Source organism: Haemaphysalis longicornis, unplaced genomic scaffold (genome assembly GCF_048455015.1).
Source record: "Haemaphysalis longicornis isolate Haplotype H1 unplaced genomic scaffold, Haemaphysalis longicornis Haplotype H1 scaffold_7, whole genome shotgun sequence".
NCBI classification, from domain to species: Eukaryota; Metazoa; Arthropoda; class Arachnida; order Ixodida; family Ixodidae; genus Haemaphysalis; species Haemaphysalis longicornis.
In genome coordinates this window covers 157,796,696-157,813,744 of record NW_027526422.1, presented here as the reverse complement: position 1 = coordinate 157,813,744, position 17,049 = coordinate 157,796,696, and the positions used below count along the sequence as shown (strand labels likewise).

General features: G+C 49.2%; 1 protein-coding gene across 2 annotated transcripts in view; it reads right to left on the bottom strand.

The window, feature by feature from the left end:
• Positions 1–17,049, bottom strand: part of LOC144147164 (neprilysin-1-like) — a 116,573-nt gene that overhangs the window by 10,516 nt on the left and 89,008 nt on the right. For both annotated transcript variants that reach the window (XM_077679233.1, XM_077679234.1), the window contains 3 exons: positions 7,961–8,028; positions 7,596–7,726; positions 6,671–6,736 (listed from right to left, as the gene is read on the bottom strand). In XM_077679233.1, the coding sequence (XP_077535359.1) occupies positions 6,671–6,736; positions 7,596–7,726; positions 7,961–8,028 (265 nt within the window). The remainder of the gene's footprint in view (positions 1–6,670; positions 6,737–7,595; positions 7,727–7,960; positions 8,029–17,049) is intronic.

Genomic DNA, 17,049 nt, shown 5'->3' with positions numbered 1-17,049 from the left:
ACAAAATGCCACAATCACGCAACATATAATGAAAAAGGATTAATTGGAACATTGAAGAGGTTACACACTAGTAAACGCTAGCCGCACGTTACAGCTCCGCTGGTTAACCATCTGTGCGCAGTGCTCGGACGCATCTTTTACGTCCGCCATTCTCAGTTCGCTTTTGAGACGTAGGCCCAAATTTTAAAACCTTCCTTACCTTACTAAGGTCGCCTTAGAACTCGCAAGGAGGCCTTAGTTCAATTTTGGAACGTTCCCTACTGAGGCTTCCTTACGAAACGCTCCCTTGATGTCTCCTTACTGATGTCTCCTTACCTTGATGCGACTTTACCCCGCTCTTTCAACTGGACGCACACTTCTCCGCAGCACTCGGCACACGCCTCGTTAGGCCGCGCGGAACGCTGGGAGCTCCGTCCGGCGGTGCGACAGCTGGGCGGACTTTACACTGTTTTGCCTGCGGGTGGACGACTTCATGTGCGGCGACGTGTACAGATACTCGTCGCTCACGATGAGGCAGCCGCGAGGCCGCCTCAACCCGATGGAGCTGTAGAGCGACGACGAGTTTTCATTCCGCTACCGCTAGCATTGGGGCGGATATTTGATCGCCGCTATCCGTGCTACTGCGAATGACAATACCTAACACAACTTTTCACCACAGTATCATCCCCTTTCTCGCATGTGAAAGTTTATTTCAGCTACGGTATAATTGCCGTTTGAGAGATCGGTGATCGAGACATCTGCCGTAGCACGTTTCGATGCTTCCGAGCAGGTACCGCCACTCGGCGCACCACGCGCCGCGATGACCGGTCGGACCAGCGTACCTGCGCGCCGGTCAGAGTAGTGTTAGCATCGTGGCAGATATCTGATCGCCGCCTTTAAATAAGCTCTGATAACGATCCCTAGCACAATTTTTCATCGCACTAACACCTACTTTATCGCACTTGGAACTTCTTTTGACGGTGGTCGGCGCACCGTCGGCGACCTCGTCAACGTTTCGCAGCCCACGGTCAGCAATGGGCTCTGGGAAGTTACGCAGGCGGTGTGCTTGCGCCTCTTCCCAAAGTACGTCGGCTACCAAACGCAACAAAGAGGAAACGCTTATGACGCGGAGTTGTTTTACATCACGCGGGCACACGTTGGGCATGCTGTTGTATTCGTCGCAAAGTCGCTTCCACACTTTAGGTTTCGCTTGCAGCGACATGGCGTTGCTCTTGTTGCACTCTACAAACTTTGTATTTTCGTACCACTTCTTCGAGAAGTTCTTTTTTTTTTCATCTGTGTAATCCACTTTCCCGGGCATGGTTACACTGGCGCTACGCTCGCACAAAACGTTGGCTCGCACGTTTCCACGCTAAATGCGATGTTGACAAAAATCAACGTGAGACTGTTGCCAGACTAGATTTGACTTACAAGCTACTGTAGTAACCGACCGGTACAACTTGTTTCAAGAACTGCATAATAAGCAAACAATAAATATATATGCCCGTATAAATGTAAAACACGACAAATTGCACGCCTATCACGGCTAATGAAGGCACATTTTAAGAACAAATTGCGCTTACCCTCGCACCCATGTGCACGAATGGCTTCCTTGACGGGAGTAAGGGCGGCCTTTGGTAAGGAAGGTTGAGGGAGGCTTTAAAAATGAGAATCGGAGCTGCAAGGTCGCCTCACAGTAAGGGAGCATGAAGGGCTCCTTCAGTAAGTTGAGGAAACGGGGTAAGGTAAGGAAGGTTTTAAAATTTGGGCCTTACTATTACGTATTTGTACCTTTTTTTATGTTTATTACATCATGCTTTTAATTGCTCTCGTGTTTTCCTTGGTTATGTTCAGGAGTTGGTCTGCGTAATTGTAATGTTGAACGAACCTTTGAGCGTATGAGCGCAAAACAGCTCCGTCGGATTTCGCCTTGATTGCCGGCGTTTGTATGCTCTTTGTTTGTCTTGAAATGTCAAATAAATTAGCATTGGGCTTTAGAAAAGATACCGAGGATATGCGAAAATTTGGCACGGCTATTAAACACACAATACTTACATTTTGAACGTGTGGTTGCGCAAACTTTTGTGCCAGGATTCGGGTGACGTCGGGACGTTTACCAGGTAATTTTTCATTGAAAATTTGGTTATTCAGCTTGGCTCGTTATACGAAGTGACCAGTAACTGCCAGAAATTTAGAATATGCTATTACAACCACTCTTTATTGTTCCCACTGATGCCGCTACACGCCAGTACGCCCTGCAGAAAAGCCAACTTTCTGTGACGGTGAGGTTAAATTATCGTGGGTGAAGTGAAAGAGAAAACACTTCCCGTTGTCGGTATCAAACCTGGGTCCCTCGCGTGGTGAAACCGGCGTCTATCCGATCATCGCTTCGTCATGTTGTTTCTTCCTTGTCCCGTGTTTGCGCGGTGTTTGCTATTCTTGAATATGTACCAACCACCGCAAATTTTTACCAGTTTGAAGTACTACCTATCGCTCCTATTCGACATGGTATAAGCGGCTTAGACAACTGTGACGACAACCGAAGAATCCGTCACGAGAAGGATGGCGTTGCTCTGCGTGTTTAGGGAACGCAGAGCAATGATATCCTTCTCGGTAAGCCTACAAAACGTTAGGCCTAACTTCCTATTTTGACGTTTAGGACGTTAGGCCTTATGTCACCTCAAACCGGCACCCACTCAAATCCGCAGGTCCCAATTCACACCGTATACCGCCAACCCAACCATCAGACCTACGGAGTGTACACCCGACGGTTGCTGTGGGTATGCTAGAAAAGTAATGCGTACCTCCAGAGTACTCCAGAATACATACTCCCTGTGTTGAATTGACCAACCAAACAATCCGCAAGAAAACTTCACATCCAACCACCGCTGTCGTATATCGGAGGGGTGCGTGATTTCTGGTTTTGGGTACCTACTATTCGGATGTATTACGCTTTCTGAGTTTGTGTCGGTACTTCCCAGTTATTCCTAATCTTGTTTGAAACTTTTGTGACTGTTGAAACTTTTTAACTTTTTACGGAATGAAAACTATTTCAGTCTGCTCCCAGTTGTTTCTGGGTACTTTACAATCTGGTTATTAGTAATGTATGCTATTTTTACCAATATTCCTTAGAGAAATTCAGAGGACATTCACGTCTGCTTACGTTCGTCGAAGGCGAAGGCACAACGGTACTTATCAAAGACTTCTTTACTGCTGAATAGTGTTTCCGTCTGTGTGCTCGCTTTCCTTTCTTCCTCTTTTGTTGCAAATTACTCTGACAGGTCCACTAACGACGCCTTTGCAGGGAGAGCTTCTGTTGAATAAGAGCTCTCTGTGCCTGGCGTGCACTGGTTCAACCTAATTGCTTTCGTGTTCATTTCATGCGGCAAGCAGTAGACTAACTCTCACTCCGCAACTGGGAAACGAACAGGGATAGCAGGGTGGTAGCGCATCCGGAAACTTACCTCGATTCACTGGTAAGTTCTAATCTAATAGCGGATAATAGTGACCTACAAGTACTGGGCCCAATCTTGCACACTCTATCATATGATCTTGGGCGTGCTCCCACACACCATCCCTCCCCCCTATCCCCTCCCTTAACCATGAGCAGTGGGAAGGCATGCTTTCCTGCCTATATCCCGGAGATCAGCTTCGGCTGCTTGAAAGGGGAAGCCTGCAAGTTATCGCCAAGGGGCTTCTGGACTGAGATAACCTCCCATTGCCATGACTCTAGAAACAACTTATAAATAAAGTTTATTCCTCTTCATCCCGCTCTTTTTGGGCCATGGACATCACAATCAACGGGAATGTTAAACTCTGTGTTGGAAAACACTCGGCTCTGGATTCGCACGGAATGGGGCGGTTTTTGAATATACCAAGCACGAATAGAATTGAAATACTCGGATTCATACGCAGCGGCTCGGTCCTCTTGTGGTCATACGATTATACATCTATCGGAAGCTTGTAAATACGCTGGGAAACGTGAAGGCGGTTACAGTATTTCGGGGCCCTGGTCGGCGCGTAGATGAACGCTGAGTTATAGGATGCAATGTGACGTGCTACAGTGCAGTATGCTTACGCGTTGCCACAGTTGACCCTCAGTTTTCTTAATAAGGCTACTAATCAAGGCGAACCCAAACTTAGACTTCGGCACTTCAGTATAATCTAAAATATCTCCGAAAATTCTCAACTTACGCGATAATTGTCCGAATCATGTTAACCGTAGTCAGGAAACTCCACAAGTGCGTAAACATCTAAAGGTCTATCCTTTTCCTAATTACGAAGCACGACTGAACCGAGTACCCGCGATATCCTCCTCGCCCCATTTCGCTCAGCTCTGTGGTCTCAAAACTAATTGAACTACCCATCAACACCCTCATTGTCTATTACTTCGAATATGGGAAACCTTCCCAGCCCGGGTTTATCCTTATCTTCGGCAGACACGACTGCCAGCGGCTATTACGTCGAGTGATCAATCCTGCCATCCATAATCACGCTCCTCCATACTTGATCCTAAAGGCGGAAGATCGCAAGGTGTTTTATCCCGTAAGAGAATCCGCCACACTCGAGGAGCCAGCTGTTCATAGCCCGAGCTCTAACTTGGATCTGCGGTGCTGTGAACTCCCGGCCACTTTGGATTTAAGGATTCCACTTACACGACTTTTCACACATTTTTTACCATTGGAGGGATCTATACTATCCCCAGTACTGTTTAACCTCGCTATGATGAAGGTAACTCAAAACCCGAAACGTGGTCATGCTCCGCCCTTCACGATATATGCATATCCTTCTGCTACATAGATTGAAACAGAGGAATACGCGTACCCCTAAGACATGCAAAATCGATTCCAAATTGTAGCCAGCAGCATTGAATTCTCTGTGGCGTGTTCATGTATTCAGTTTTCTCTCGAAAACACCGAATTATCACTCGTAATCGGCGATTCGCCATGGTGGCTTAGTGGCTAAGGCGTTGTGCTGCTGAGACTGAGGAAGCGGATTCTATTACCAGCCGCGTCGGCAGTTTTTCTGATGGAAGCGAAAATCAAAAAGACCCGCGTGTTTGAGATTTCAGGGCACGTTACAGACCCCCCGGGGGTCAAAATTAATCGGGAAACCTCCACTACGGCGCGTCTCATCACCGGTGTAGCCTCGACGCATTAAACCTCATTATCAATCGACCACTCGTCTCGTAGGTGTGCCTGGAACCGTCACATTTAAGATTATTGGGCATACCAAATGACATTAAAAGAATATCGTGTAACAATGGCTCCAATAACTCAAAGATTCACGGAAAGCTATTCTACATAACACAGACGAGGATTATTGAATGAGAAGTTTTTATGAGAGAGGCTGTGGTTGTCACCTGAGTTTAGATTATGTCTTGCAGACGGTTTGAGCTTTCACTGTTCAGCTTTGACATTGATTCGCACGCATAATAAAATTTTGATCATAGGGGTTTTGACTTTCATCCTTCGCCGTTTGATTTCTCAAAAAAAAAGCTTCGCAGTAAATCATTCGTCGCCGTTAGACGGAGGGCTGGATGAGTTTTGTGTAATTTTGCACGTCCCTTCACCCCTCTCCTAATCCAAACTGCTTGGACCACGTCGCAAAAGCGCAATCGGGTAGACGTCGGCTTAATAGCCCCAACCTATGAAGGCTGATGTCTCTCTAAAATTTCCTAAGCGTAGTCAAGAGTTCTATCATTCACCGCCGCTCAGGAGCGCATGCCTTGCGCTTCTGCACTTCTACGTACTGTGACATGCACTAACACGCTTTTTACGATACAGGCATGAGTGATGGAAGCTTCAAATATGAGGGAAAAGCGCATGGCATTTGAGCATCTGCGGGATCGCGGAAGGCGTTCATCCACTGGCCTCGGCTTGTGATTGCTACGATTCCCAGCCGTCCTGTGAGGCTTATCTTAGGCATTTTACAGCCGACAACATGGCAGAAGCGCGCTACGAAAGCTTACTGAGATATCGAGAATGTCCATACATCAATGCCGTCGGATGTCAAGCATGTTGTTTTACAGAACCGAAACCAAAACGTGTTTCAATGTTAACCTTTAACATCGTCCAATCAAGGTGCATCTCCTCCTGTCGTCACAGCCTTTAGTTGGTGTGGCCGCCACAGACGGCGCACGATAGTTTTTCTTCTTTCACGCTTTATATAATAATTACTGACTGATCAACCGAATAGACAATTAAAAGTGTGTTAATTTGAACCAGCATACGCAGTGCAAGCAAAACCGGGAGCTTGACATATTCACTTCAGCGAATTGAGTGCAACTTTCTTGAGTGCAACCTTCCGTTAATTTTTGCAGAGCCTGAGGGGCTGCGTTGAATAAACGTGAAGGCGGTCGTAGAAGCGCAAGATTATGTGAAATACAGTGTACATATAAACAATTTCAGTAAAAGAGGAAATCGTTGCGTTGACTGTTTATTGTTTTGATTTTAGAGGCTCGTATTAGTTTGCTACAACTGCACGTACGTCATATCGCAACATTACGCAATGTGTGTGGGAAAAGACCCTTTTAACCTCCATTTATTGTGCATCTAATTATTTAAACTTCTCTGTTCTTTCTAGATGAGGTAACAGTAAAAGAATATCATCAGGTATGTCGATAATTATGACTCATGCTGATATTTCCAAATAAAACATGAATGCCTGCTTCGGAAAAGATCACTCTTACCAGGAATGCCGTTCTTAAGCCACCGTTGTCAGCGATGTTTTCCCCAACAGTATTTTTTCCATTGAGCTGTAATAGAGACGAAATTTGTTAAAAGTATTCTTTTTTAATAGCTTGAAACTCTTACTAGAGATATGCAATAATGCATGGTAATATTACCCCTTCTTCAATGGACGGACATTGAGTAACTGACTCCCTAATAACGCCACGCCGCAGACAAGAAACACCCCACGCAGAAAACGGGTTTCCTAAAGCACATTAGTTTGTGAAATTCGGGGAACGTCCCACCATTTTAGACCAATTTATATTGCGAAGGTGCTAAGAAAACTATATTAGTCCCAAAAAAACGTATCTGTGCCCTCCTTTTCACTTAGCGTAACTCGCCAGCAAGAAAGCAAACTTTTGAAGGCTGTTTTATAAGTATATTTGATATGCGAGCACACCTTGGCCAAATTACATTTAAAAACAGAAAATTTTATGTTCCAACCAAATTTGAATTTGTAAAACGTTTGTGATACACGATTGAAGATAAATAATAATTATTAAGAAGCTGAGTATCGAAGTTTCTAAGCGAGAACGCCGGTGTATTCCAGATTTCGGCACCCGTTAAGGATCCCGTTGTCGAAATTGATTCCGAGCACTGCACTACCGCGCGCCCAATCGCCACTGTAGTGTCGGCGCATTAAACGTCACAATCAATCAATCAATCAATCAATCAATCAATCAATCAATCAATCAATCAATCAATCAATCAATCAATCAATCAATCAATCAATCAATCAATCAATCAATCAATCAATAAACCAATCAATCAATCAATCAATCAATCGATCGATCAGTCATCAATCAATCGATCAATCAATCAATCGATCGATTCATCTAATGAAATCAGTCAGTTTTGATCGTTCTGCTGAAAGACTATCTTTACCGTCATGTTGGCCTCTTCGTCACAAATGCTTCCGTACTGGTTTACAAAACATTCAGCCTTCTTGTCAAACTGAGTTCGAGTCCTGTTGCTCCACCAATGCCGCAATCCGCCGTATGCATCGTACTGGCTTCCTTGACACAAACACGAAAAGAAGGTGGCGGTTAAGGGAAGGGGAACTCGATTATAACGCGGGAGAAATGTATGAGACCCCAAAAGTATTTTAGTGTAGGCCTCTTAGCATCCAATAGTTCAACAGTGCAGGGAATGCCACGTAATGGCACGTGTGCAAAATATTGAACGCCGTAATTTATAACCAAATATAGACCACACAAAATCAAACACACAAACGCTGTTATTGTTCTTACCTGTATCATCAAATCCGTGTGTTAACTCATGCCCAACAACCATGCCAATGGCTCCAAAGTTGATAGATCTGCAGAAGAAGCAACAAAATGTTGCGAGGCCCCGTTTTCATCGACAAATTCGACAGGTATTGTTATCGTTCGGGCAGACAACGTTTCATAACGCAATTTTTTTTTTACGGAAGGCTATAGTTAAAGATGCAGTAATATAGCTCGAACAAACTGGCCCAGCAGTACTACGCGCTGACAGAAAGATGCATAAAGAACAGGTCTCTAGTAGGTACTATCCCTCGTGTTACTGCATGTGTACAAAAGCCTACGCGTGATACGCGAGAAATGAGAGGAAAAAGGCGTTGCGAATATATATAGCTCGAGCGAACAGAGGGAATATGGGGGGGTCGGAAAGTTTCTACGAAATAACAGTGGTGTGTTGAGAGAGAGCACGGAAGCTGTTGTCGCCTGTGGAGTATTTTCTTCCGTCTCTTCCCTATCGCACTGTTTCCTCTATTACTTGTGTATCGCCCCTCTTTCGCGGTCTCCATATACATTTTTTCATCCCGCCATGTATTTCCAAAGGTGGGAAACAAAGCACGCTATAATGCGACGTGTGAAGCCCCTCTCGAACTAAAGTCCGGGTGCAGAGGCTACGACATGCAACACATGTAATCGAACATTGCTACACATGTGCGAATCGTTCATTGCCTACAAGGCGTACTCTAAAGGAAATATAACAAGCAAGCTGAAAACAATTACGTAAACTTGTACATGCACAAACCTAAGAATATTCGAGCAAGAGGAATAAACAGCCGTCACGTAATGTGTACTTGCAGTAGCAGTCGATTTATGTGCGCAATAAAATAACGAACCCGAGAAGTCGTACTTTGTACACCGGGGTTACTGCCGTGTGCTTTGCCCACATGGTTGACCAACGACAGGATAAGCAACCAGTGGGGTGTGGATGCGTCCCGTGTATGTATTGAGAATGGCCGGGAGAGCGAGCGAGAGAGAGAGAGAGAGAGAGAGGGGGGGGGCAGAAAGACGATTGGATTTCCGAGGTCAGCTTAATGATGGTGTGGAGTGTGGTGTGGTTTGGGCTTACCTGGCGCCCTATCCTCGATGCACTAAAGTCACCGTAAGCTGTGAAGTGGCCTGAAGGCTTTTCTGAGTGGCTTTCAATTTTGGTCACGTGCTTCCCGTTGACAACGTGGTTGTGTGTGCTTTCGTCATTGTGACGTTCCATGACGTATACTGGCACGAGTTCTAAAGTTTGCCTTATTTCTCTATACTGAAAGCGCATGATTGCTCGCCGGCAATGAAAAACTAGACTAAAGGCAGCGAACGCGAGAACATAGTCGTGTCTTTGCTCTTCAACAACATATTGGCTTCTATGGCACGCCCTGTCGTTAATTGGCTGAGAAGGTGTGACGTATTATAAACAGTAGGCGGGAACGCTTACATCACAAACTGGCAACTTCACCTGCGAGAAAGTGACGTGATGTTACGTAACAGCTTGCAAATGACTGCTGCCGTCGCCATGAAATAAGGCAGATATTTCTCACGGTCAGTCACGGTCACCACACGCTGGCTGTGGGTCGTCACAAAGCTAGAGGGTACCGCGATCCACCCACGTTCACGAATGCACTGTAAATCGTGAAACTAGCGACGAGGGAAGAAGCCCACGGACCGACCGAAGCAACCGAGAGTGGTGAGACACCACCCCTCCCGCCCCCGCCTGCCGCCATTACCGCCATGCCGCAGTACGGGAGGTTTGAGCCATTCTACAGTGAAGGGTGCGCCTTGCCTGTCTAGGAAGAACAACTCTGCGTGTTTTTCCGGCCGAATGACACACCCGAGGCAAAACAGCGCGACATTTTCCTGGCCAGCTGCGGGATCCACGTCCTCGATCTCCTACTCGACCTCCTCAAGCCAGCCGCACCTCATGACAAGTCGCTAACTAAGCTTGCTCACGACGCTATGCTCACACTTCAGCCCGTCCCATCCACGTTAATGGAGTGCTTCCTCTTCAACAACCAGATCCGTCGAGAAGGAGAGACTCCCGGGCAGTTCGTCGCAGTGCTGGGAGGGTTACTGAGTGGTTGCGCCTTCGAGGACCAGCTCGACTCGCTGCTCCGGGACCGTTTCGTCTGTGGCATATAGGAACCCGCCATGCAGACGCGACTCCTGGATATTCCTGACCCTTCGCTGGACGACGCCTTGAAGGCAGCGTTGGAGATGGATGCTGCGGCCAAGGATGCAGGCGAGATAGCAAGTGCTGCCGGCTCACCGTCGACGGAAGCTGCAGTGAACAAGATAACGACACGGCATGGCAGGTAGAGTCGTTGCGCTGGTGAGCCCTCCTCGCCGCCAGACAGTGCTACTCGCGGAAGCGGAGTGCTTCGCGTGTGGGCGAACTGAGGAACATCGCTAGATTGTGCTGAGGGGGGACGGCGAACAGGATGTGCCTGGGTCGAGCATATGCTCCACGCAGGCATACGGCCCAGGTAACCGGTGCGACGGCAGGCGGTGGCGACGTGCCGCAGCAACTTCGGGTTCCTGAATGTCCAGGCTCCACGTCGTGGCTGACAACCCGGCGATTTTCGACATGTGAGACACGGGCTTAGTTCAGCCGTCTGTGCCACCATACATGCTGACCTTCGAAGTCCGAGGGCAACCTATTTCCATAAAGCTGGAAACAAAGGCCTGAGTGTCGGTCATGCCCGGGAAACTCTTCAAGCGCATCTTCCATGGAGGGTCCGCCGAGGAGTCAGGCGTCATGCTGCACAGATACTCCAGACAGCCCAGGTCAGCGATAGGTCCAGGTCGAGGGTAAAGCCCAGGTCAGCGTTCGCCTTGGTGACAGGGAAGCAACCCTGCCCCTATACCTGAGCAACGGGTCGTCACAGACGCTGCTGAGTCGGAACTAGATCCAGTCTAAGTTCAAAGACCTGTTTCAGCCAGGGGTGGGCCCAATCACTGGCACGGCGGTGAGCATCTATCTCTCGGGGGAGCCCGGCCTCAGTTTTTCAAGCCGCGCCCGCTCCTGTTCGCCCTGACGGATGGGGTCACCGAAGAGCTGCAACCCCTGACCCCTGACGACATCCTGGTTCCCGTCAATGCATCGGAGTTGGCCGCTCGTATCGTGGCAGTCCTCAAGCAAGACCTCAGTGCCAGGATCTGCGGGTACTTCAAGATCACCATCAACCCCGCGCTACCGGGGAGATGTACCCGCTACCCCGCATTGAAGATCTCTGGTCGGCGTTGACCGTGGGAGAGAAGTTCACGAAACTCGACCTCACAGATGCTAACCAGGAGGTGCTGCTCCAGGAGTCGTCCGAGAATTACGTCACCATATCAATAACTCTAGGACTTCGCCAGTACGTGCGCTTACAGTTTGTCGTGGCATTAGCACTTGCCACTTTCCAGATTGAGATGGACAACCTGTTCAGCGGCATGAGGAACGTGGCGGTGTACTTGGACGGCATTCTGGTGACCGGCACAGATGACGAGGACCACCTGCAGAACCTGCACAACGTCCTGACACGATTGCAGGGTTCCGGGCTGAAGATCAAGCTGCAGGAGTGCATTTTCTTAGCCCCCAGTGTTGAGTACCTCGGCCGCGTCAGTTCCCAGGCAGGCCTGGCCCCCGCACCCCTCAAAGGTGATGTTGTACACCAGGCGCTCGAGCTCCAGAACAAGAAGGAGCTCCACAGCTACCTCTGTCTCATCAACTTCTACAGAATGTTCCTGCCGAACCTGTCACCGCATCTACAGCTGCTCCATCTTCTGCTTGTAGATGGACACCAGTAGCCCTGAATTAAGGGACAGGACGTGGCCTTCTAGCGAAGCAAGGGGCTGATCACCAAGGCTCCGGTGCTCGGGCACTTCGGTCCGGCCACTCCTGTCGCCCTGACCATAGATCCGTTGCCATAGCGCTTGGAGCCATCCTGGCACATTGGGAGAAGAATGCCCAGGAACACCCTGGGTCTTTGCGTCGCGTCAGCTTCATGCTGCCGAACAGCGGTATAGCCAGCTGGACAATGAAGGCCTGGCCCTCGCGTCCGGGGTCGAGTGCTCTCACCAGTCCCTGTGGGGCCGGAAGTTCGAGGCGGTCACGGACCACAAGCCACTGCTGGGACTGCTGGGACCTGACAAGGCGGTGCCAGTGCAGGCATCACCTCAGCCTACAACTACCAGCTGGTCTACGACCCGGGAAGGGACCTGGTACATGCTTATGCCCTGAGCCGACTGCTCCTGCCAGAATTGACTGCTGGTGTTCCGGAACGTGCCCAAGTGTACATGCTGGAGCACGCTTTTGCGGAGCAGCTGTACAGATCAGTGGTGCTGCAGGCGATCAGCTGGGACCCAGGCCTATCACAGGGGGTCAAGGTGGTGTCCCGAGGGGAGGAGATGGCAAAGCGGACTTACAACCACAAGGCTGCCAAACTGAGCCTGCAACAGGGCTGCCTGCTGTGGGTTTCCGGGTTGGTGATTTCAGAGAGCGTACGGTCCAGGGTCATGCAGTTGCTCCACACGGGTCATCCAGGTGTGAAGAGGACCAAGACCAAGACCGGTCCCATGTTTGTTGGCATGGCCTGACTCAGGACATTGCTCGCATGGAGAACAGGTGCCAGGTCTGCCAGGAAACCCAGCGGGCCTCGCGTCATGTGATCACCCCCTAGCCGTTCCCGGAGAGACCCTGGTCCCGCCTGCACGTGGATTTGGGGGGCCCCTTGGAGGGCCACTACTTCCTGGTTGTGGTGAACGCCTTCTCCAAGTGGGTGGAGGTACTGCCAGTCACCACTCTCGGCAGGAGCAACCATTGCGGCGTTACGACAAGTCTTCGCAGCCTAGGGGTTGCCGGACCTCATCGTGTCCGACAATGTACCTGCTTTCGCCAGGGAGGAGTACCTGGCCTGGCTGACGAAGAACAGAATCCGCCGGATGATGGTTCCAACATACCACACTGCATCAGAGAGAGAGAGAGAGAAACAAGCTTTATTAGAGCCTGCTGTGAAGACGCGGCTAGTACGTCGCAATAGCTGAGCCCCTGCCAGGCCTGCTCACACAACCTCCGTGGAGGCGGCGCTTGCAGGCCGTTGGCGTTCGAGGCCAGCCATTGCCAGCTGGACAGCCTGGAGTTGGTCTTCGTAGTTTCCATTCTTCATGGTGTTGCCGAGCGGGTGGTACACACTGTCAAAGACAAGCTCAAGAAGAGCAAGTCTGGGGATTTCCGGACGCAGGTTTCCTGGGTCCTCTTCCAGTACCGGACCACACCCCGCGAGCTCATGTTTAGCCCGAAGATGAAGACACCAGAGGACGTGTTACATCCGGATCTCTGGTCCACAGCGCTTCTGAATCACCTGAAGGAGTAGCTGGGTGCTGATCGAGGTTGCCCTCCAGTGCCTTTGCCGGAGTCTGAGGCTCCGTTCTTTGCGAGGAACTTCCGGCCTGGCCCACCCTGGTAAACGGGCGTGTCGCCTCTCCTGCCAGTGCGTCATCGCTGCTCTTCTAAATGTCGGACTGGACCAAGTGGCCCCTCCACGGTGACCATCTGAGGCCTCGGCTGGAAAGCTCTGCCACCTTTCAGGAAGCCAGCAGGAAGGGGAGCCAACAACTACACCGGCCGCTGCCAGCAAAGCACCAGGGGCTGGTGCTATTCGCGCCGCTGTGGCGACACTCGCAAATCCGGTGCCACCTGCAAGGCTGACAACTGCAGTCCCTTCGGACGGAGCGATAGTGGCACAGGCAGCACCCGATGCTGGCGCTTCCTGATCGACACCTGTGGCCAGGAGAAGTGCGCGACCTCGGAAACCACCGGACTGTTACTCGCCGGGGTAACACGCGTTGTTTTATTTGTTTGTGTTGGACAAAAAAACTTCGGCGTAAGAGTTGTGACAAGTATGTGCCGCCCACCCCTACCTAATCTTCGTTGGCCGCGAAAGGCTCGGTAGGCAAAACTGTGTTTGGCTGGCCAATAAACACCGGCGAGCACAGCAGCTCACGGTCAGTCACCGTCACCACCAGTAGGCTGCGGGTCATCACACGGCTCGAGGGTACCGCGATCCTCGCCCGTTCACCAATGCGGGGCAAATCGGTACAACAATCTTACAGAAAACACGAGAAAAACTCGCCGAACCTAAGTGACTGACCACTCAACGATTCTCTCCTCTCGTCTACAGTGAGCTGAAGAAACATTCATCAGCAGCAGCCTATCTACGCCCACTGCAGGGCAAAGGCATCTCCCATTATTCTCCAACTACACCGGTCCTGCGCTAACTGCGACCAATTTAGCCCTGCAAACTTATTGATCTTATCTCCCCATTTACCTTGCGGCCGCCCCCTTCTACGCTTGCCTTCTCTAGGGATCCACTCTGTTGCCCTTAATGACGAACGGTTATCTTGCCTTCGCATTACATGCCCTGCCCACGTCCATTTCTTCTTTTTAATTTCTACTAATATCTTCTTAGCCCGCGTTTGCTGTATGATTAACTCTACTCTCTTCTTGTCCCTTATTGTTACACCTATAATCTTCGGTTCCCTTGCCCGCTGAGTCGTTCTCAATTTAAGTTGAACCCTCTTAGCCTCTATGTTTCTGCCACGTGGGTGAGTACCGGTAAGATGCAGCTGTCATTAACAACTTTAACTCCATTAGGAACATTAACTCCACATTTTTTTGCGCGACAGGTGGTTGCTGAAGGTGCCCGCGGGCAAAAACGAAAGGAATAATGTCACTACTGCAGAATTCACGTTTACTATACACCGGCATGTTTAATGCCTATATTTGCGTCTGGTTAGGGTTGATGTTTTATGGGCTATAGAAGTTTTGTCTGCAGGGAGCAATAAACCTGCCCTTAGTTGTTTAGACTTCGATCTGTATGCTACTTAAAGCAGCTTTTTTTTTATTTTTTTCTGCATGAACGAGACCAAATAATGCTAATCTCAGTTCTCTTCGCCTGGGCCCTATTCTCCACTGCATAAATTCACAGTGAATTCGCCATGTTTTTGCCTTAAGTACACCGTAACCCATCGGTGACGTGATGCACGTGTAGCTAACGACATGTAGTGTAATGTGAAGCTTCCCTGATAAAGATCGCAACCAAGGTATCAGAAATTGTACATAAAAAATATAAACACACTTGGTACGTATTACAAAAATTAGGACGGCAGCAGAGGTTAGCAAGGCAAACACATTTTTTCGGGTTAAAATTGGCGTCAACACCACAGGGTGATCACGTAACACAGATCAAATCGCGAGCGGAAGGCGGTTGTTGAGCTAAACAACATGGCACAATCTTTTTTACCGTATCTTTTTATTTCTTCTATTCGCGTTTAGTAACATTGTTCAGGGCTCTTTTTTAATGCAAGCATTGTTGCGCTATCACCTATCCGACTGTCACCGCCGCCACGGTATCGTCTGCCGCTATGTCGCAAATTTATGGCGTGATCACAAAAGAAAACGGCGGTGACTATCGTTTGCATGACGCGGTAAGGGCAGCGAAATGTTGCGCCTCTTAACGGGGGAGCGTACTGATGCCACCGATTCACTCATTCATCAATCTAGACTACAATCAACGGAGTAATAAAAAACAGTGAGTTTTCTTTCTTTTTTTTCTGTTTCATTCGGTCATGTGGCCCACCAGCTTGCTAGGAGGAGCGTGGAGAAATGCCATGCGTTGGGTTCTTTGTAATGGAGAGGCTTGCACTGCCCTCTTATGTTACTGTTACGCCAAACAAATATTTGCTGTTTTATTGCCAAACATAAAAACAAAATACAGTACGTTATTTTGATGCGCTGTTGTCGCTGACTTGGAAACACTCAAAACTATTATTTCCATCGCTACAAAAAAGTTTTAAATCGCGCGTTGAGCGAAACTGCGACTGCTGCAAATTAGGAAGATTTATGGCATCGAAGGTCGGTGAAAATTTTAGATGCAAAGCATCTCTTGATCGGGGCTATGTACGGCGTCCGTTCGTTGTCCGCACCTTTCCCCCTACACTATAAAAAAAGAAATAGTTAGCGGCGCCCGGTTTCAATCCTATGACTCTAGCCGCAACGGGAGGTACGCAGCGCTCTTCTCACTGCGTTACAAAACCGAAACAGGAGAAGGTGCTACGAACGCGCCTGATGTCCTTGACTCATACAAAATACGTCAAGAAGCTACTGATACAACGAAGGCACGCGAAGCTGAACGTTAATAGAAACGACGAACTGAAAACTTGAGAGGAGGATGTTAGCGTCGCTTGCTCGGCGGGATGTCCCGCGTCCGTGCCCCGTCCGCAGTGCCTCTGATGACGATTGTAGCAGGATGCCCCTAGGGACTGACCAACCAAAGAATCCATCACGAGATAGCTTCGCGTTCAACCACCGTCGTCATCTTCCCGTAGGGGAACCGCTGAAGACGAAGAAGGAGAACAAGACAACGCTGCAAAGAGGAGGGTGTGTACGTTGCTCTCGAACCGTCCGAAGCGCTTCTGATGATGATTTTGGCAGGATGCTCCTAAGGATTGGCCAACCAAAGCATCCATCACGAGATAAATTCGCGTTCAACCACCGTCGTCATCTTCCCGTAGGGGAATCGCTGAAGAAGAAGAAGAAGGAGAAGAAGATAAAGGTGCGAAGACGAGGGCGTGTACGTAGCTCTCAGCCGGTGCACCAACGTCAACAGCCTTTACCTCACCAACGCTGACGGAGAATACCGATTCTACCACGGAGACGGCAACATCGACAAGAACATGATGGACGAGTTTTGGCGCCTCTAGCACCACCGCCTACTCACCGTAACACAACAGTACAGCCGGTAAAACGCTTGTCTATAACAGCGATTTCAACTTCAACCAGCTACATCCGAAAACTGCCGAAACATACTCGTTCCAAACATGTCGGAGGCAAAAGCGAAGGGCTAAGACTTCCGAATTCCGCAGTAGTTTTATTCAAATCCCGCTCCGGCGGGGCAGGATAGGGCTGAGAGTACAAACGCTGTGTTATAGACAAGCCTTTTACCGGCTGTACTTGCGTGCCTTTGCCGCCGGTGTGGACCCGGACGTAGAATTCCCTCGGGCGCTACTAAACACCAGATCACTCAACATAACAG